This window comes from Bombus terrestris, chromosome 3, assembly GCF_910591885.1.
Source record: "Bombus terrestris chromosome 3, iyBomTerr1.2, whole genome shotgun sequence".
NCBI classification, from domain to species: Eukaryota; Metazoa; Arthropoda; class Insecta; order Hymenoptera; family Apidae; genus Bombus; species Bombus terrestris.
In genome coordinates this window covers 14,744,371-14,765,662 of record NC_063271.1, presented here as the reverse complement: position 1 = coordinate 14,765,662, position 21,292 = coordinate 14,744,371, and the positions used below count along the sequence as shown (strand labels likewise).

The following is a 21,292-nucleotide window of genomic DNA, read 5'->3' as shown; positions in this document are numbered from 1 at the left end:
AAAATTTTACTTGCAGTCGAAAACTGCAAAAGTGATACAAAAATTGTCATAAATATGTACGTCGGAACGTTTAACATCGCGATCGACTGGAAATGTTACAATTTATAAAACAAAATGACAGATGTCACATACGAACATATACCAAAGCAGAAAATAAAAGTTCGCAAAAATATCATGAATGCTGAAAGTTTGTTTACAAAAACCACTAACATATGTATATACGACTTGTTAAATAGAAAAATAACATTAATAAATTGTATCGGTTTTTTAATTTTTTAGTCAGAAAAAAATAAAATTAAGAAGATGGAAATAAAGCTACAGAAAAGTTATCTACTCTTCGATTTCGATAATTTTTGGATATGTTGTAAACTCAATATTTTGAATAACTTTTTCCTATATATGTAATCGACGGTTGATCTTATTTTTCAAGATATTTGCAAAATACTCGGTACCATCACAATGAAATTTGCCTCTATTTTGGCATCTGTGGCAACCAATATTGACGCATACGCTGCTACAGACGCATTATTTATATATATTTATGGATATTTATTTGAGCTTTAAAATACATTATACAAAGATAAAAATCATACATCTTTTTCATATATAAAAGATACAAATAAGTAGAATGAACGTAAATTCTTAAAATATTCACATACACGCGTATATAATAAATATATTTATAAATTATGTTTGATATTTTACATGAAATTAAAATAAATAATAAAATATAGTAATTTAGAAGTACTTTTACATTATATGAATATGCAATAACTTGTAAATGTTTCAATTAAATCACTGTTAAATTCATTTTTTTAATACTTCATGTTTCATCGTGTATTTTCTTCTATGTTTTTACATGTGTTTTAGGTTTAACTCAATGAGGTTTTAATTGCAACTTTGTATCAATTTCACACTTTCATTTCGCAAACATTTTCTTAGTTCATGACCAACAGCTTCTCCAAGCGGTGGAGGAACCGCATTTCCAATTTGTCGATGTTTATCAAATATAGTGCCATAAAATCGAAAAGAATCAGGAAATCCTTGAGATCTAGCACATTCACGTACACTTACTACCCGACTTTGTACTGGATGTAACACACGACCCTTAAAGATTAAATCGATTATTTACATTAACTGTACATGAATTTTAATTAAAATTATGATTCATATTATACCAAATATAAGTTAATTATATGTATAACATAAAAAGATATGATGCATAAAATTAAACATTGAAACATTTTAACCCATTTGCATCCAAGCGCGGATTAATCAGCGCGCTGCGACTGTCTTCTATCACTAAGCGCGGATTATTACGCGATTTACGACTGTCTTCTATTACCAAGCGCGGATTATTACACGATCTGCGACTGTTTTCTATCACTAAGCGCGGAATAATCCACGAGACTGCGACTGCTTTTTATTCCAGTATTCTTCAGATGTGGGAGGGATCACGTTTGACCCATTTGTGAGCATCTCGCCTATATCAGTTCATTATTTTCTAAATAAGTCTTACTTTTTGTTGTGAAAATGTTTTTAACTACCACTATGAGTAAGTACTGTCAATCTTAATCAAATTTAACAAATTCAAATTTAAAAAATATTCTAATTTTATAATGTAAACTAAAATTTAGTTGCCCCAATGGATTTTGATGATCTTGATGATTCGGATCAAAGTATACAAATAGGACATACTCGAAAACGTATCCGTAGGATCTCATCAAGTGAAGACAGCGAAGTTGATCAGTGCGACAGTTTTAGAAATGAAGATTACGTGTGGAAAGCCGAAAATCATACGCCAATTATACATGATTTTTCAAGTGTGGGCGGTGCAACCGTTAATACGCAAAACCTGTCGAGGAGGGAAGTTTTTGACTTATTTTTTAACAAAGAATTAGTTACAAAATTAGTTACAGAAATAAATAAACATGGAGAAACCGACGTAAATTTTATGCCTCTTTCAGAAGATGAACTAAAAGTATTTATTGCTTTAAACATTTTAATGAGTTTAGTTTCTAAGCCAAATATTCAAAGTTATTGGACCGCAGATAAAAACATAGAAACACCATATTTTAAGAATATTATGGACCGTAACCGATTTGTTTCTATTACTAAAAATCTACATTTTTCCAGTAATAATAATTCTAATGACGCACTCACAAAAATCCGAGAAGTTATTTAAATAATAAAAAAGACTTTCATTAGTATGTATGTGCCACATAAAAACATTTCGATTGATGAGTCATTAATGCAATGTAGAAGCCGTTTACATTATATTCAATTTATTCGAACAAAACAAGCAAGATTTGGTGTTAAGTTTTATAAACTGTGTGATTCGAAATCAAAATACATACACAATTTCAATATATATACAGGAAAAGATAAAAGTGATACCGGATCTGCTAGCAAAAATGTTGTGATGAATTTGTTGGAAGAGAGTGAGTTATTGTACAAAGGATATTGTTTATTTATTGATAATTGGTACAGTTCACCGACATTGTATCGAAAATTACATGACATGAAAACAAATGTATGCGGAACTGCGAGAATTAATGGGAAACAAATGCCTCGAGAACTAAAAGTACACCAATTACAAAGGGGAGAAGCTGTAGTATATTCTACAAGAAATATGGCGGTGATAAAATGGAAGGATAAAAAAGATGTCGTTTTACTAACAACTATGCATAGCTTAGAATTTGCTGAAACGGAGAAAACAAACCGATATACTGGACAAAAATGTGTAAAACCAACAGTAGTAATTGATTATAATCAGAATATGGGTGGAGTTGATGTTGACGATCAAATATTAAGTAAATTTCATACTATGCGAAGATGTAAAAAAGCCTATAAGAAAATATTTTTTTACCTCATAGACATGATGTTACTAAACAGTTACGTAATTTTTAAAAATCATAAAAAGGATCGAGTTTTTCATATTTTTAAACAACAATTAGCCGAAGAAATTATTGGCGAATATTTACCAAATATAAAAGTAAGTGAACCATCTAACGATTCGATAACGCGATATACTGGCAGGCATTTTCCTATTCGGATACCTCCAACTCCAGCAAAGGGAAGCAGAACGTCAAAGCGATGCGTTGCATGCTTATCTAAATGTATTCGAAGAGAAACGGTCTTTAAATGCCATATTTGCGATGTACCATTATGTATTGACCATTTTAAAGAATTCCATGAGAAATAATATGATTTAATTTCCATTTTAATCTAAATAATTTTTTTTTAAATAAATAATTTTTATTTTTTTCCTCTGTTGTAAAGAATGTAAGATACGATGTTTGCGAGGTAACATTGTCTACCAATCGTTTTGAACAGTAAATTTTAGATAAACTCCATGAAGAATTCGGATGTCATTTACTGCACCTACGACCGATCGCACACGGCGATAGGGACCAGTCGTCAGTTGAACGCCGCTGATGCCTTCAAATGGCCCCTTAAGTAGGGCCATGATGCAAATGGGTCAAAAGCATAGCTTTTTGTATTAACAAAATGATTTTAGTAACTAAGTAAGGAGCTTTATGTATGCATCTTTACCCCAAGCGAAATTAGGAAAAGACTGTAAAAGAGCATTTTTTCAAATGTACAGATGATCTTATATAAAAAATTGCTCCACAAGATGATAGACCTTGTTAAATAATATAAAATTTTCCTCTATGACTTTTTTAACTTTATTTGGAATGAAAATATAATCTAGCTCGCCTGGTGTTAGAAATACTGTATATTTTTAATAATAATGATTAAATGTATATAAATATAAAGTATACAATATATATACATATATAAATATAAAGTATATACATATATAAAGTATATACATATATATATACAAATATAAATATAAAGTATATGTTAAATGTTTTTAATTATTTGATAATTAAATTTAAGATAATAGTTTTGCATACCTGTTTTCCCATAGGTTCAGGATTTGTAATAGTCGTACTAAAAAATCCACTCCATTCTAATCTACCATATAAACCTGCCCAATGATTATGACGATTTCCTGTATGTGGTAAGCACCATGGAATTAAAGTATTAAATTGTCTATCTGTAGGATCACACTGTTTTCCCATGCAACAACTACATACTCCACGATATGCTCCTGTAGAACTCTTTCCAACCTTTTTATCATCGTGAGTATATTCTCTTAAATAAAAAATTTAACATATACAATATTTTTAAACATAAGATAAAGTTTGAAAAACTATACTTTACTTACAATTTTTTGGTACAAGTACCATCACTTAATCTTACAACAATATTTGGTAAATCACGCCAATCAGAACCACTAGCGACTGGAATATGAGCTATTCTAGTTTCTACAAGAGGTGTCATTTCTTTACATATGTGATCTCTTAATAATGGTTGATATTGTTTTCCTCTAATCTGAAAAAGTATAAATTTAAAACGTACTATGAATTTGTTGTCTGCAAAGAGTAACTGTTTTATTCTCTTAAAATATTTTTATTTGATTAGTACTCTTCTTTGAAAATGTGATATAGCATCGTTTGTATATGACATCTCTTCTTTATTCCAACCATTTTTAATTTCTGGTAAATCGAACAGTGCATCCCTTACATTGATTGTTCTAAATGGTGCTGATTCTGTCCAACTGCAATTTGTGCTATACTGAAATGTTATTTAGTATTTATAGTAATATAGCTTAAATTGTAAATGTCACTTATTTATTGTCTCATAGTACTAAATATTATTTACCTTTTTATTATCAACTAATACACTTAATCGACAAGTACGTTTACTAAAAACATGTGTTGGTTCTGGATATTGTGGAAGTATTTGTCCAGGTGCAGCAGCTAGGATTATTATTCTATGTAATATAATAAAATAAAATTTAAAAAATTAGCAACTTTAAACTATTATGAGTTATACTTAAAATGGCAACAACCTTCGTCTTGTTTGAGGGATTCCATAATTTCCAGCTTGAAGGATACCAAAAGTACATTGGTAACCCATACGAACTAGACATCTTAATGTTAATTTTAGAACCATGCTTCTTTCAAAAGTTACAAAATTTCGAACATTTTCCATAATAAAAAAATTGGGCCTGTAGTAATCACAATATGATAGATACGAAACAACCAGAGAATTTTTGAACAAAGAATACTGGCGTGAATTAAAACGATTCATGCCGCTAAAACCTTGACATGGTGGACCACCACACAATAATTCTACTTGTCCTTTTTGAGGAAGTTTTTGACCAACCTTATTTGTTTTTTCACCCTAAAAATGAAATGTTTAAAAATTATAATAATTATATTACATTATATGTACAGTAAAAAAAGATATAATATGACAATTATAAATCATAACATATAATTAATGCACAAATTACAACTTGTAGAATTGTACAATACCACTTACATCCATAACCATTTTTAATAATATATTACAATCATCTGTAAATACTGTTGCATTAGGGTTGTTTAATCGGTATGCATTAGCAGCTGCTTCTTCTTTTTCTATAGCCCAAAGATTTTCAGTTATTCCAGCTTGATATAAACCTTCGGATAACCCTTTAAAATAAATTGGTTCAAATTATTCATTTTTTCAATTTACTATGTTAAAATTATATAATAACAATTAATATATAATAAATTGTAGAATTTTGCAAGAATTTTGCAGTAAACTACATACCACCACACCCAGCAAATACATCCAATGTTCTCAATTTTTTCAATATTTTATTATATTCAATAGGTCTATTAACAAATGCTCTTTTTTTACTCTCTTCTGTTTTTTTCCCTTTAAACTTTAGGTTACCTTTACTTTTGCCACTTTTACCAATACTAATAGCGTGATATGGTGGTTCATTAAATGTTTTCTCTTGTGCATTATAAGCTTCATTAAAATAAAATCGATTTGGTCCTTCAGCAGTCCATTCATCAACAGTTTGATTTAAATTTTCAGAGTAAGCAAGATAGCATTTTCCAACAACTTCGATAAATTTGATGTTACAAACTGAAAAAACATTTATTTTACAAAATATTATGTACATATACATACAAAAATTTATATCTATGTGATTTTTATAAGAATATAAAATTTTTGTAATGTACCTTCATCGCTCCAATAAACCATATTTAAATCTGCTTGTTCCATTAATGTAAGATATTTGTGTGTATTTTCTGGTCTATATAGCTTATTCACCTTAATATTAATGTCAGATGGTGCAACTAACATATCATTTGTACTAGCATATATTTCATTTATATACCCTATACAAAAAGGATCAGGGGTATCAACATTTGAACCTTTCGTATGATCAGAAGATCTTCTGTAAAATTCGGGGTACATATCTTCATCAACATTCTCCTTTTTTACTTTTTGAGCGTCTGGATATATAATTTTATATTTGAAATTAAAAGCTTTAGGTTGTAAAAATACTGTTGTTCCAACTCTATAGTCTTCTCCTTTATATTTTACTAAACCATAAATAACTTCTTTAGTACTCTTCTCCTTTATTCGTTCATATACCTTAAAATATAAAAAGTATGAATATTATAAATGTTATTGAAAATAAAGTTTACGTTACTTATTTCATTATAAATTCCTAATATTATATGAGAATATCATATGCACTTAGGACCAAAGAAATTCAGATGATATTTTTGAAGCTTTTGAATTAAGAATGAAAATGACTAGTTAAAATTTACTGCTAAGCAAATAATATTGAAATAAGTTCTCATAATTCAAATATTTAATAATTCATAAACTAAAAGATGAAATTCAGTAGAAATTTGTGTATATGCTTCTTACTACATATATGTTAGGCATTAAATATAATTTAATTTTCATAGAGATATTACATGGTATTTTTTTAATATATTTGAATTTCAAATTTGATTTCCTCAATATTAGAAAAATGTTACTTGCATCCCTTTGATTTTAAGTGTCTCATATATAAATTGTCTCAATATTTAAGCAATTCTAATTTTGTGAAAAAATGTGTTAGTATCTCAAATTAAGAAAGAAAACGTTGAACTATCCTTATTTGTGAATAAGTAATTGAAATTCTTTTATTTTTCTCAATACCCTATATTGCTCTTTTCATATTGACATAAACTAAACTAAACGTGAATTTGTCTTTAATTTGTTTTTATTGATTAGCTTATTTGCTAAAAAATAACACTGAAAAAGGATACTTTCATACAGTTTACTTTTGTCATGTTTAAATTATAATTTGTATAATGGTATTATCTTAGTATATCATGCTTTATTAGCAGGGGTATGTGAGTACCGAAATCAGGACCAATCTGAAAAGTTTCAAACAGGATTGGTTGAGATCTTGGTACACCCGTATTGCTCCAGATCCAGAGTTTCGACTCAGGTATAAGAATGAGCAATTAAACATTTGATTGTATAGAATTTGTAGCGAATGATGTGTTTTTAGCTATTTATATCATTTTTATTTTAATTTTATATTTTGTGAATGTTGGCTCATCCATATGTAAAATGAATACTTGTCCACTCAATATTAGAATAAATTATTCTGATAGCACTGTCTTCTCTATAAAATATTTATATACATACTGATTTACTTTGAAATACACTGTCTTCAATATTGACATAGTTTGATCTAATACATTATTTACTTCTAGCAAAAGAAATGATGACATTGCGTGAAGCGTCTGAAATATCTGTCTGACAGCTATTCTAGTGAATTTTTGATCTAAGCAAGAAGTGTCTATATCTCGAAAAGGAAGAGTTTCCGAACCTATGACCTTTTTTTCATCCTTAGAAATAGTAGAATATGGTATCAAAGTTTGATCACCTATTTTCTTGTCATCCTGTATAACACAAGTAAAATGAACAGTATTAACTTTACATACCTTTGGGGTATTGAATTGTTCCACTTCCCGTAAATGCGCACAAGCAGGACAAAATCGATGACTTTTTTCTTTAAAAGGACATATTAGATCTGGTAATGGGTCTTCAAATCTGGCTGTTGCAGGTGTATAACGTTTCTGATAGAAGAATGTTTTACCATCTAAGTCTTTTACTTCATTCTCAGAATTTAAATCCATATTACCTATAATTATAGAGTCAAAAATATTTTTTGTTTTGATATTTGTATTAAAAACTTGATCAATGAATATAGTACCTAATTCAGCCCAATTTTTCGGTACATTTTTAAAAATAACAGTACATTTAGATCTAACAGCTTTAAATGGTACATCATCACATTCATCACTCAAAAACAATTCTATAGGATCTGATGTTTCCCCAAGAATAGTATCATTTCCTCTATGCAACCAATTTGCATGAAATTGTTTCATACCATTTTTATTTTCCCACATGTAAATAACTTTAGCAACATGTGATGGACTTGTTGGATTTCTTGGTTCAACAAGTACATAATCATTTATTTCTATTTTTTCATCACCTACTATAACGGATTTGTAATAGGTTTTCAGATTATTACTGGCTATTTGATCTCCTATCCACACAATATCCTTTGTAAGTTCTCCAAAAACTTTTTTTTTGCGTTCTTCTACTTCAATTCTTAAAGTATCATATTGATCTTCATTTTCTAGATCAGAGTCATCTATTTCCTAAATAAAGGTACAAAATATTTATTATATTAGATTTTGATTGCCACAATAACTTAAATAGTTGTTTTACTTGAATAGACATATTGGGGCATCTTCTTTTAATGCAAGCCTCTTTGCCTCTTCCTGTTCCCCCAAATTTTATCATATCTTTACAAGCATTACAAAGACCACAATCAGGTTGTTGACAATTTTCACATACTCCACATCTTTGTCGTTTAGGTACCTAATGGTATAAAAAAAGAAACAAACCTGAAGTTTATATAAAGTTTATTTGTATTTATCATTTAAGAAGTATATGTACTTTATAAAGGGACTTTATATATACAATTGTAGATAATTAATAATTATCTGTTATATTAATATAGATATTAATTTAGAAAATTGAAAGTTTACCATTGTTATTGTATCATTGTGTTTAGTTAACTGATCTGCAAATATATTTTCAAACATATTGTTAACTAATTGTGTAGTAGTTGCTTTAGTCCAAGCAGGTTTCCTAACTTTTTGTTCTTTAAGTCGCGTTTGACGAGGGCCTACTCTTTTTCCAAATGTAACACCTGCAAGGTTTGCTAATGCTCGCATGCAAGGACTTGTAATAAGAAGAGTATCTTCTGCTGAAGCAGAATCATCAAATGATAATACTTGATCACATATAAATTGTGCATGTCTTAGTAGAGAATCTTCAGTAAATTTTGTAATACCTTTAGGTGGTACTATTGTCTGTGAAAATTATATAAGTTTAGTATTGTATTATATTAATTATACTACTTATGATTCATTTAATAATAAATTTAAATTACTTGAAGCTTATTGAGCAAATCCTCATAACTGGAATTAATTTCATCTAAAAGAAACTCGATAATCAATTTACTCATATATATTTTTTCTCTGACAACATCCATAAAAGGAGCATATTCTTCAGATGGATTCATTAGAATATATTCACAAAATGCTGTGTTAAAACCTATAAGAGCCAATTCTCCTCCATCGAAACCAGATACATACCACTCAATTATAGGACCCATATCTTTTGCCGGTACTCCACTCTCTGGTGATGCATCTTCTTCATAAATAGCTTTTATATATCCAGAAAAATATAACATTACATTCTTTTCTATAAGTCCAGTGTCAAAAGCACACAAGTGGCCATTTTTATCATAAACACTAAAATTTTGGTAGTTTTATAATTTTTTTACAAAATATACATGTTTATAAAAAACAGAAAAACATTACCTGAAATAAGTCAATTTATTTTGAGGGTGCTGATCACTTTTATGTATAAAAGATTCATTACCATTAAATAAACATAACTTTGGATTAGTTAAAGCAATATCTTCATTTACAGCACCATTTGGATGACCCTGATAAATTTTGATATCATCATTTAATTTCTGACAACAATATTCACATTTACTATGAAATGTATTTGTACTTTTAATTTTAGATGTTGATAAAATTGTAGTATCTTTAAACTTGACTTTTTTTTCAACATGTTTATCAGAATAGTCCTCATTTGTTCCTGGATAGTGGTTTTCTTTATCTTGCTCACTTTTCAAAGATATGTTATTTTCTGTTTTAATGTTTTGTAAATTTTGTAATTCTCCATCGTTATTTGCATCATAACTTATTTGTTTTTTCTTAGCAAATTGTTTATAAAACATGTCAACTATAGATGGTTGATGATTAGATTTGGATGCAACAGACTTCATTGTAACACAATATAAAAAATTTTGTGACCTAGAAATATTTTCACTATTTAATTTCCTGTCTTATGATAATATTACTAATATTGAGTGTTTTAAATTGACAGTCTTAAGTTATTCATAAATATTCTTTCTCTATATAACAAAATATATAAAATCACATAATTTGATGTTAAAAATGTTGCAATGATTATTTTCTTCTATATTATTTGCGTATCAAGCTTCAAAGTTCATTTTAAATTTTTCGAGCAGAATATTTTCCATTTTTCTATTGAAATAAAAAAAGTCACACATTTAATAAAAAAGGATTAACTAGATATTTATTCTATAAATGACAATGAAATTCTTGGTTTTTAAAGTTATTACAATGATTCAGTCATATTATATGTAAATAGTAAATACTATGTAAATAATAAATTCCTAAAATTGAATTAATGGATACCTAATTACATCATAAGAAAGAAAACATTGAGAAATAAATAATAAATAAATAAATAAATAAATTATAAAATAAATAAATAAATTCAAGATTAAATTAGTTAATAAAGAAGCCAGATTTAAAGGAAAGGCAGAGAGAAATTCAAAGAAGCCATTGTTGAAGAAGCGCATAGAAGAAAAGATTAAAAGTTAGATGAGAACTGAATAGGAAAAGGAAAGAATAAGATGTATCAATAAATGTAGATATAGCCAGGTAGGTATAGAAGAACTGAGAAAATGAGAGAAACAGATGAGTGAAAAATTAAAGGAAAGAGAGAGTGAAATAGAAATTTACAATAAACTATGTGTTTACGTATAAAAACATTCACTAATGTTATATCTAATAAAAGAAATGTACATGAAAGCAATGTTGATTGTAACCAAGATAGCTAGTAGAAAATTGTTTTTATAACAAATATTGATCTTCCTATGTATAATGTGTAATCATACCAAATAGCTATAAAAATATGCAATTTAAATATCATTTATGACAATACTATCATGGTGTATATATCAATAAATTTTTTAAATATCAATAAATATTGTTTTAATTTCTATAAAAAAATATAATGTTCTATCTAACAACTCACAGTGACCTTCAAAATTTGGCACATAGATGATATAGAAGGAAATTATTATTATATATTTCTCATCATGCATGTTTCTTTTAATTCTACGTATTCCTTTGTACAGTGAATATATTTGAAAAGAATTAATAAAACAAATTTGAAGTTGAAGTATATATGTATACGTATAATACTTATATAATATTATTACTTGGCATTAGATAATTACTTATGTATTTTTATAAAAAATAAAATATGTAATTTATAATTATTTTTAATTGCAATAAATTACATTTATATATGCACAAATTTATAAATATTTTATAAAAAAAAGAATATATAAATATATACTACTGAATACCTGAATTAATACACACCAAAAATTTGCGTGAATAAACTTCTCTATTACTGAAGTCTTTACAGTACATTAATAAATATACAAATACATTTTAATATATGAATTAGTCAATCTCAATTTAAAATAAAATTAACAAGCTGTATTATATAAAATATACTTATATCTATATATATAATTAATTATATATTTGTACATATAATTAATCTATTCAATGTAATAAATACAATTCTTGTATTCGTTATACCTTTCAAAATTGTTAACGGTTTTCGTCCGTTTATTTTCCCGCCTTCAGGTACTGCTAAAATCTGTTTTTCTTAGTCAACTACAAGATATTTTAATTTATAAATAACTCCTAGATTTATTTAAATTAAAAGTGAATGTACTAATGAATAGTTCTATTATTTATGTTTCTGAAAATACTGAAATTTATATGTACAACAGCTGACATATGAAAATTTATAGGTTAAATAGTTTTTGACATTGCCTAGTACTTACATGTATTCAGTTGTTTCTTATTCTACGCGCGAAAAACGATTTGTTTATGTTTTATTGTGTGCTATTAAAAAATATATTGTCACGGTGTATAATTGCAAATATCTAATTAAACAAGTACGTATTAAATTAACTAAAATATTTAAATTATTAATATTAAAAAATATATGATAATTTTGAAATACTATTAATATTAAATATTTATTGAAATAATAAGATAATTTTTGTATTTTGCTTAAAAGTCATCTGTTTAACATGAAACTTCATTGTAATATAAAAGTAAACAACAGATTATTTACAACAAATGTAATAAGAAGAAAGTCACTACGTTCCATAATAACAATTGGGAGACAAACAGTAAAAAATACGGACATATATCTGCTTTGGCAAACATTACAAAATAAGCACGGTACTAAATATAAGGTAAAATGTCTATATCAATACATTCATAAATTATAATAATATATCTGAATATGTGCAAATTATTTAAAAAAATATATATATATAAATATAAAATATATATGTTCTTTTAGGAAAAGATTGAAAAATTTTATATTTTATTTTCTTTCAGATTAATAATAATGTAGACAAAATATATACAAAATTTATTAATGAAGGAAAAGCTACAATTCGCTTTATAGAACCACCTCATGATTTAATTATTCAATCTGATAAAATTCAACTCAAAAGTTTTATTCACATTTTAAAACTTGCAATAATTAAAAAGGTTGATCCATCAGTTCTTGATATTTCAAATTTGAACCCAAAATGTATGAGTTCTGTACCAAAGATTAAAGTAGTGGTTAATAAATCTTCTGAATATCCAACTTTAGAAGGTTTTCCAAGAACAACTGAAGAATTATATTTAGTAGGATTAAATAGAAAATCATTCGATAGGCAAATTTTAAGACTCCAAAGCTTAAGAATTTTAAATTTGTCTAACAATCAAATTTCATCTTTACCAAACGAACTTGGCACTTTACAGCATTTACAAGAACTTATTTTATCACAAAACCGACTTGATAAGGCTTTGAAATGGGTATGGTTAAATCAAGTTGCTATAAGATCTAACTTAAAATTATTGGATATAAGTAATAATTTGGTATGTCTATTTCATATCTTACAAAAATATTTATTATAAGTTTTACTTATATTTCATTATTAAATATATTTTTTAATTCAGTTATACAAATTACCACAACAAATTGGAAAACTTGAGAGTCTTGTTAATTTGAAGGCTAGTCAGAATATGTTATCATTCTTACCACAGAGTCTTGGAAAGTTACATAATTTAAAATATTTAGATCTATCAAAAAACAAATTACGTTATTTACCTGGAAGTATAAGGAATTTACATTTGATTACAGTAGACGTATCAAGCAATGAGTTTTCTTCTGTAGATTATGCATTATATTCTAAGTGTAAAATAAATGTGCCAAGTTTAACTGAATGTGCAGCCACATCATTTCTGAAAACAAGGTTTGTATGATATGTAATTTAAATAGCTATTTTAGTTTTGGTTTAATAATTAGTAACAAAAAATGAAAAGGGGAACATGTATATCTATCTTAATTTATGTTTGAATTATGATGATGTAGATATATCAATAGTAAAAATATTTTAAAAAACATATTTTTTTTTATATAGATGTTCATATGATGCAAGCATAATTCCATTTACATTGGTGAAGTATTTAGATGAGGCAAAGTATTGTCTCTGTGGAAATCCATGTTTTCATTATTATCTAAGAAAATTTGTGAGTTTTGATTGCAATATAGCAACAAATATTATAAAGTCAACAGAATCTATTCTACTACCATTTGATTGCTACTTCTGTTCAAGTAAATGTGTATATTATACAATGCTTTATAAATAATTTATTATTTTTAAATTAAGCTTTAGGAAGATATTAGGTCATCCCATAAGTTCGTGCCGACTTTTGTGTATACATTTCATGTGTCGATTTATAAACATACGGCGATAAGGGACCAATGCACTTGAAAAATGAGAAGAAGTTGTACAACGAGAGGGGGATTACATTTTTTCATGAAACTGAAAGGTATGTAAACAATCTTAACATATATAACCGCTTGAAAAACGGAACGAACTTATGGGATGACCTAATATTTAAAAATATTATTTAAAAAATGTCTGCATCCCTAATTCTTATTTATATTTTTTTTGTACTTTTACAAATTATGAAGTCATTAATGTATATAAAAGTTACAGTAATAAGGATTTGTGTTACTTGCATTAAATTGTTTTATTTATTACAAAATATGGTTGATTTTATTTCATAATCCTAAGTATATATAAATGAGACCCTTCAGAAGCTAAACTGATTAATTTTTACTTTTGTAAACTTAGTTTCATTTTCAAATAACTCATTGCCAATTTTGAGAAATATTTATAACATTAAAACTTTTCTCTACTCTGTGGAAGATGCATCAGTGTATAGAAATAATCAATGTGCCTCCTGAATGGCTGAATGTAAGTAATGTAATGGCTGTATGCAAAATAAAAAGAAATAAAAATGCATATATAAACATATATGCAAATTTGCATTAATAAAAAAGATACTAGTAGAATTTTGATAACTGAAAATCTAACATATACATGCTAACTTTTGATTTAGAATATTAATTTTAATAATTTGTGTTTTATTTACTGTGTTTATATTAATAGTCTACTTCTTAACTAAGTTTTGTAATACTATTTGTACAAGATACAGTATTTAAATGGGAATACTTAAATATCTTCATTATTTTTAGTGTCATAGAAAAATATTTTAGGATAAAGTTACCTTATTTCTTAAAAGTATATGTAATCGTAGATAAAATCTTTCTCAAGATCTTTTTTTCCAAGTAGTTTCAAAGTTACATTTTAGTTAATTCAAAGGTATTTATGTTTTATATTTTTTATGTATTAATTGACACATTTTTTATTTTGTATACAAGAGTATTAAAATAGTTGTGTCTATGTCTACAATTTTATAATTACTTACAATTACACTTAAAATTTTAAATTCATTAAAAATGTATGGAAGACAATGAGAATATAAATATAAGAATACTGCTTTGTATTTTTCTTTGTCTCTCATACGCACAGTTTTGTAAAGTTAAAATTGAAATGTTTTTTAAATTTGAAGCGTTATATGCAATTATTGAATGAATTATTATAATATAGTAATACTGAACTATTCGTTATTCAAAAAGCAAAACTTTGTTACGAGGAGGACATTTTGTGATGGTTACGAATCTTGTATTGGTGGACATATCTTCGAAATTTCAAGTTGGTCCTTGCCTTTTTATATCGAACTAAGTATATGTTTTCATTCAATTCATTTCGTTCCGGCAATCCGTTTCGTGGTAAATTCATCAGTCTATATTTAGTATGTTGGTTTTATAAGGTCATTTATTGCCATTAAAAAATTATCTTCTTGGGACATTCAGAAATTGTTCCTTATCTTCTGCATTTGAAACGACGACCTTAAACGTTAATGTTAACGATTTACTTTATCCCTTGATAATAGTCCACTCCCTTGAAACTTTTAGAACTAATTATTGTTGGCAAACACCCTTAATACGATTCTTCATATTATTAGAAGTAGTGGGTTCTTCCCGATAAACTTATAAAGTTTTACAAGGAAAAGTTTGAAGGTATTAAATCCAAAGACCTTGGTAGCAAGGGTGTCCTATTTCCTCTTCCTACGCAAATATACAGAAAGGCAATCTAGCAACACATATTCTCTGTTTGTAAACAAGAGTAACAATAAATTACATCAGCGTGATTTCAATTCATGTTTGCGGCTGGAATTGACAAAATATTTCAGTAAACCAAATCTTGGGGTCGTTTAATAAAGATAAGATTTGAAAAGCAATAAATGACCTTGAATGACCTTGAAAGGCCAACATTATAGGTCGGTGAATTTGTCGCGGAACAAGCTATACATCTGCTGTCGGCCTAAGTATAACCATATTCCATTTAAGAAAGTTGACAATATAATTCTATTAAAAAAAACAAAGGTTAGCCTGTATCTGTTACCCTGTAGCAGACACTGTCATTTTGTGAACAAAAAGTGTTCTATTTTAAAAAATGCTAATGGTCTTGAAATTTCATAAAGATAACTTTGAAAAAAAGTTTGATTTTCTACCATAAGAATTATTTGAAAAAAAGTTTGTTTTTTTACCATAAGAATCTTTTTTCATAAAACTATAAATAAAATAAAGATATTTGGGAGTTCTTGTTCAAATGTTGCATGCTGTATAATATATTGCACTTTATATATAATATTATTAACACTTCTCTTTTAATCTATTTGCTTTTAATTTATAATGGTATATAAAACATATCTCTTAAAATTATTTGCATTGTAGAAAATACAGAATGTTCATTTTCCACAAATTTATTTAAAAAAAATTAAACATTATTACAAGGAAAACGGTTTTTTACAAATTTAGTTTAATCAGTCCTATCTCAAACATAAATGATTAATTTTTATACAATTATTCTACAATACTCTAATTTTTTTTAACTGTAATATTGCATTTTAGAATTATTAAAACTAGTAATATTATACAATATATATTATATCGTTATTATCATTGTTCATAGCGTGTTTTGATACATTAAAACTATATCTTAATGTTTTAAATTTAAAAATATGTTTTTAAATTGCATAAGGAAATTTAAAGTATATCATTTATATTAGTGTGAAAAAATATTTATTGCACTTTTAATCAATAAAAAGATATTATACAAACAATATACAAATTATTTTTATTCTTTATAGCATTTTATAGCTGTTATTAATCAATTCATTAAAAGATGAATCTTGTAAAGCCTATTTAGTTATTAGAATAATTATAATATTTTAGCAAGTTTAATATTACAGCAGAAGAAATTCCGTTTATATGAACTCTATTTGTATGAACTAAATTTTAGTAGTTAACTGAGCTTAAAATTAATTGAACTTTAGCTAAATTCGTATTATTTTATTTTATTATTTAGTTACCACCGAGCGTCAATCCATTTATATGAACGTCTAACAATAAGATGTAAACAGTAGGAGTATGCGTTATGTGACCCATTCTCATGTTTCATAGTCGATACAAATTTGTAACATTATTATGTATTATGTATGAACTCCAATTAACTGAACGAAAAATTGTAGGTGGTGGGAAGAAATATGTATGTAAGTGGATCCCTATTACAGGGTAGTTTAATAAGAAGAACTATCTAAAATAATTCGTTGCCTATATTTATTATTATTTATCGAAAAACATTTTAAACGAATTATGTTACATTTAAAAGTATTCATCAGATTGATATAACACTATCTTTTGTATTCTGAGATTATTTTTTTTTTAAATGGTATTTAACAAATTATTTAAACAGCTTATAAATGGCTGTGTATATTTTAATATAAGAAGACCATTTCACCTCTATTCTTGTCTCTCATACATTAAATTTGACAAATTAGAGTTATAATATCTACTAACGGTTTTCAGTATAAATAGGATAATACTTTTTTTGTACAGAATGTCCAACAGGATCGATTAATGTCATAGAAAATATATGCTATTATTTAAAAAATTCAAGGTCATCTTGATATGTCAGAAAATATAAGATATTAGGAAAGAAATGAGTTCATTGAAATGTAACATAATTCATTTAAGACGTTTCTCGATAAAACCAACAGATAACAAGTTACTTTATATAGTACTCCTTATTAATTTACTCTGTATATGAACGACCGTTATATGAATCAACTTGTCCCTTAAAAGCTTCATATATATAAACTGAGTTCCACTGTGTTTAAATACATTTTTAGAAGTAGAAAAAATATAAAGTCAATATACCTATTGCGAAGATATATATAAAAACTATATCATTTAGAACAAAGATATGTTTTTTTTATCTACATCTCTTAACAAAAATCTTCATTTTAAGATATGAAAAAGTAAAATAATCCATTGTTTGAAAGCTGTATTATTATAATGATATTATCAAATTAAAAAAATTGCAATAAATATAACGTAACTTAATTTTTTTTAATATTCAGAACATAAAATTTATATATAATAAAAAATTAAACTATTTATTTTCGTTAAAAGATACTTTTTAAAAGTAATAGATATTAGTTTTTACTTATTTAAATTATTTTTTGTCCATTTTATGTGGTTTTACAAAATCAAATTCACTGTCACTCATATTAATAAAAAATTGTCGTGCTGTAATTGCTTTTTTTTTACCTATATGTGCTACAGAAAAATCAATATTTTTATATTTATTTTCATCTATATGACCATGAACTTGTAAAGATTGAACTAATACCTCTGGATCTTCTGGATATGGAATTAATTTCATACAGTGTTCTTGACTTAAACTACTTGATGAAGGAACATTTTCATTCTATAAAAATACTTTAAATTATTGATTATATCTATGATAAAAATATAAATAACTAGAAATGATTCTGTATACAGACCTGAATACTGCTTTGTCTTATATTTGTACAATCGTTTGGTATATGTAAATCATTTATTGATATTGTGTTACTTTTTAAAAGCCCTTTAATCACTGCATTTTTATTAAGACCACATTTTTTTAAAGTATTTTCTACATTTTCAGTATTGTTTTTATCTTTAGCACTAGTTTCTAACATGGAAATTCCATTATAAGTTTCCGTAGTTGAATCATAATTATCAGACTTTAAATTCTCCTTAAAAGTATAATCTTTGGCTTTTAAACTAGCTTTCATTTGTCTAAGTTTCCAATGTTCCTCAAGTTTTTCATTTGAATAGTTAACACCACAATTAGCCTGCAAAACAAAATCTATTTGTATTTCCCAAGTATATATCATAAGTTTTAATGAGTATATATATATTATATTTACTTCTATAATGGAGGATGCAATTTCATTTTCATGTATGCTACGCTCTTGAAGCACATCATGTTGGCCATTGTTACAATCATAATCATACAACTGTAAAGAGTAACATTTAAAATAATTTAAGAATTAAATATAATTAAATATAATTTATAAAATACATTAAAAATAAGGTATTTTTCATTTTGTGTTCAGTTCGGTTTAATAATTGGTCACTAGACTTTCTTAATGCGATAGAATTTTAATTGCTATTATTCTTAGCTATTTAATTACATTATTTTACCATGTATTTTTTTCAATAAAAGAGTAAGTTTAATATAGAAATTGTAACATATTACAAGATGTGTTTAAAAATAGTGTTTAGTTTGGATATACTGGAACAATATAATTACTAACATCTACATTCTGTGGAGGTTTGAACTTCCTTAATTTTGGATTTCGTTTAATTGTATTAGATTCTTTTCGACGTACAAATACAACATTTTCATCTGTCTGAGGTATTTGTGTTACTTTTTGAATATCAGAATATAAACTCATTGTAAAAGTAATCTGAAAGTTAAAAAATATGGTTGTTAATAGAAAGTGAATATAAATAATTGTTTGTGGATCCTATAAGTTCCATAATATATAAATTGTTTTTGTGATCTGCAATTATTATAATTATAATGTGTACTAATTAGGAAATTCTTTATATCTTACTCATATTTGCTACACACACTGCTATTCAAAATTTTATATATTCATTATACATACATGTTAGTAATAAATAAAGTTGGTTATAACACAGCGAATAAAAGGATGTTTGTATTAAGTATATATAATAAAGTATAACTAGTAAATTACTAAGCAAGTAAGGTGCATGATTTAAAATATATATAAAAATGGAAATGTGAAATCTAATTTAGTAACAAATTATGAATTTACTATCTCTCTGTTCTGTACCACTTTTACATTACAAAGGTATTTGTTATTTGGGATTACTTTATTAGTCTTTTATTGTATTTGTTATTATATTGATTAGTTAATAGTAGCTATTTTCTATAAATGGTGACATATTACTATTTAATGAAACATATATGAATAATAATAAAATATATAAATTTGGTTGTTTCAAGGAAATTACATCAATGACTATAAATGAATGAAACATAAGATGTTGGACTTAAAATCTTTATTATATTTCATTTAAAGTCAAAGGTACAAATCTTTTTAATCTATGAAGGCTTGAAATTTGAATTAATATACATAACATTTGAAGACACACACATTTATTTCTTATATATAGCAGTAACTATAAAATTTAATGAAATTAGAAGGGTTTCTATAAATCATTTTAAAGAAATAAAAAATCATGGAATATTTAATGATTTTATTAATGAATTTAAAAAATCAAAATGTTTTTCCCTTATATATATTATTATTATTATTACATTTTATTTTCTTATCTTTTTTCTTATTATATATTACAATTTTCTTTTATACTCACAATTCGCGATAGTTAAACTCCAATATTCTGAAGCTTTTATAATTATTTTCTTATGAAATATTCTTAAATTTTATTGTTTGTAATATAAAATTAACGTACTTACCCTATCGTATTTTCCTATTACGATTTGAATTAAATAATATCACTTTATCATAGGGTATCAGGTTAAAGCTTGATTGTGATGATAACAACATTGTTTATATACAATTCGTTATATTTTGTATTATGTTTACTAGGAAACATATTTTTGACTGGCTAAGAGATTACAAAACAGACCAATAAAATTGTTGCATGTTGAACAGGAATTAATACATGTTAAAATCTTATTTTTATAGCACATTTATTAATAATAAAGTATATTATTATTATTAAGTATATAATAGTAAAGTATAAAGTTTATTAATAATAAAGTATACATATTTATATATTGTTTAACATTAAATTTCATGTAAATAATAAAAATTATGAATTATGAAACATCAATGTTTCAAAAACAATTTGTAAATCATTTACTTTGTTTATAGATTCGAGTATTAAACAATATAAAAATTATTTTGGTATTTAGGATATATTCATATTTATAGATCTTATTATTGTTGCGTGACCTTTCCAAAAGTTGGGGAATTTGACGCGGTTGTAGCTCGTAGAGTGCTAAGCACTCTGCTCGCATTACAACTTCAAACAACTCCAAAACTAATTCAAATAATAGATTGACTACTTTAACAAG

At 26.0% G+C, this 21,292-nt stretch overlaps 4 protein-coding genes across 11 annotated transcripts; 2 read left to right on the top strand and 2 right to left on the bottom strand.

The window, feature by feature from the left end:
• Nucleotides 1-864: 864 nt before the first annotated feature.
• On the bottom strand, nt 865-18,600 carry LOC100646047 (DNA (cytosine-5)-methyltransferase PliMCI). Of its 6 annotated transcripts, none has more exons than XM_048404512.1 (16): nt 18,524-18,600; nt 9,825-10,328; nt 9,392-9,755; nt 8,985-9,311; nt 8,662-8,814; nt 8,141-8,591; nt 7,869-8,068; nt 6,096-6,513; nt 5,674-5,997; nt 5,401-5,552; nt 4,925-5,259; nt 4,735-4,846; nt 4,498-4,647; nt 4,238-4,404; nt 3,924-4,164; nt 865-1,107 (listed from the first exon to the last, which is right to left on the bottom strand). In XM_048404512.1, exons 2-16 carry the CDS (start codon nt 10,298-10,300, stop codon nt 889-891), a joined length of 4,089 nt encoding a protein of 1,362 aa, XP_048260469.1. In that variant the 5' UTR covers nt 10,301-10,328; nt 18,524-18,600; the 3' UTR covers nt 865-888. The 6 variants fall into 6 exon arrangements, with proteins under 6 accessions (XP_048260469.1, XP_048260468.1, XP_048260470.1 ...); XM_048404511.1 differs by lacking the exon at nt 18,524-18,600 and adding an exon at nt 11,940-12,125; XM_048404513.1 differs by lacking the exon at nt 18,524-18,600 and adding an exon at nt 11,715-11,783.
• On the top strand, nt 1,153-4,892 carry LOC100649520 (piggyBac transposable element-derived protein 4). Of its 2 annotated transcripts, none has more exons than XM_048404521.1 (2): nt 1,153-1,555; nt 1,638-4,892. In XM_048404521.1, the coding sequence occupies exons 1-2, from the start codon at nt 1,534-1,536 to the stop codon at nt 2,183-2,185; spliced, it is 570 nt and encodes a 189-aa protein (XP_048260478.1). In that variant the 5' UTR covers nt 1,153-1,533; the 3' UTR covers nt 2,186-4,892. The 2 variants fall into 2 exon arrangements, with proteins under 2 accessions (XP_048260478.1, XP_020723293.2); XM_020867634.2 differs by having other exon boundaries at nt 1,162-1,555.
• On the top strand, nt 11,927-14,082 carry LOC100651180 (leucine-rich repeat protein 1). Its single transcript, XM_020867633.2, has 6 exons — nt 11,927-11,987; nt 12,158-12,304; nt 12,430-12,610; nt 12,759-13,289; nt 13,371-13,666; nt 13,835-14,082. Exons 3-6 carry the CDS (start codon nt 12,443-12,445, stop codon nt 14,061-14,063), a joined length of 1,224 nt encoding a protein of 407 aa, XP_020723292.1. The 5' UTR covers nt 11,927-11,987; nt 12,158-12,304; nt 12,430-12,442; the 3' UTR covers nt 14,064-14,082.
• LOC100651304 lies at nt 17,180-20,873 on the bottom strand. 2 transcript variants are annotated; one of them, XM_012318532.3, is made up of 5 exons: nt 20,669-20,873; nt 19,476-19,628; nt 19,086-19,175; nt 18,678-19,010; nt 17,180-18,601 (listed from the first exon to the last, which is right to left on the bottom strand). In XM_012318532.3, exons 2-5 carry the CDS (start codon nt 19,614-19,616, stop codon nt 18,347-18,349), a joined length of 819 nt encoding a protein of 272 aa, XP_012173922.3. In that variant the 5' UTR covers nt 19,617-19,628; nt 20,669-20,873; the 3' UTR covers nt 17,180-18,346. The 2 variants fall into 2 exon arrangements, with proteins under 2 accessions (XP_012173922.3, XP_020723294.2); XM_020867635.2 differs by lacking the exon at nt 20,669-20,873 and adding an exon at nt 19,779-19,969.
• Nucleotides 20,874-21,292: the final 419 nt, after the last annotated feature.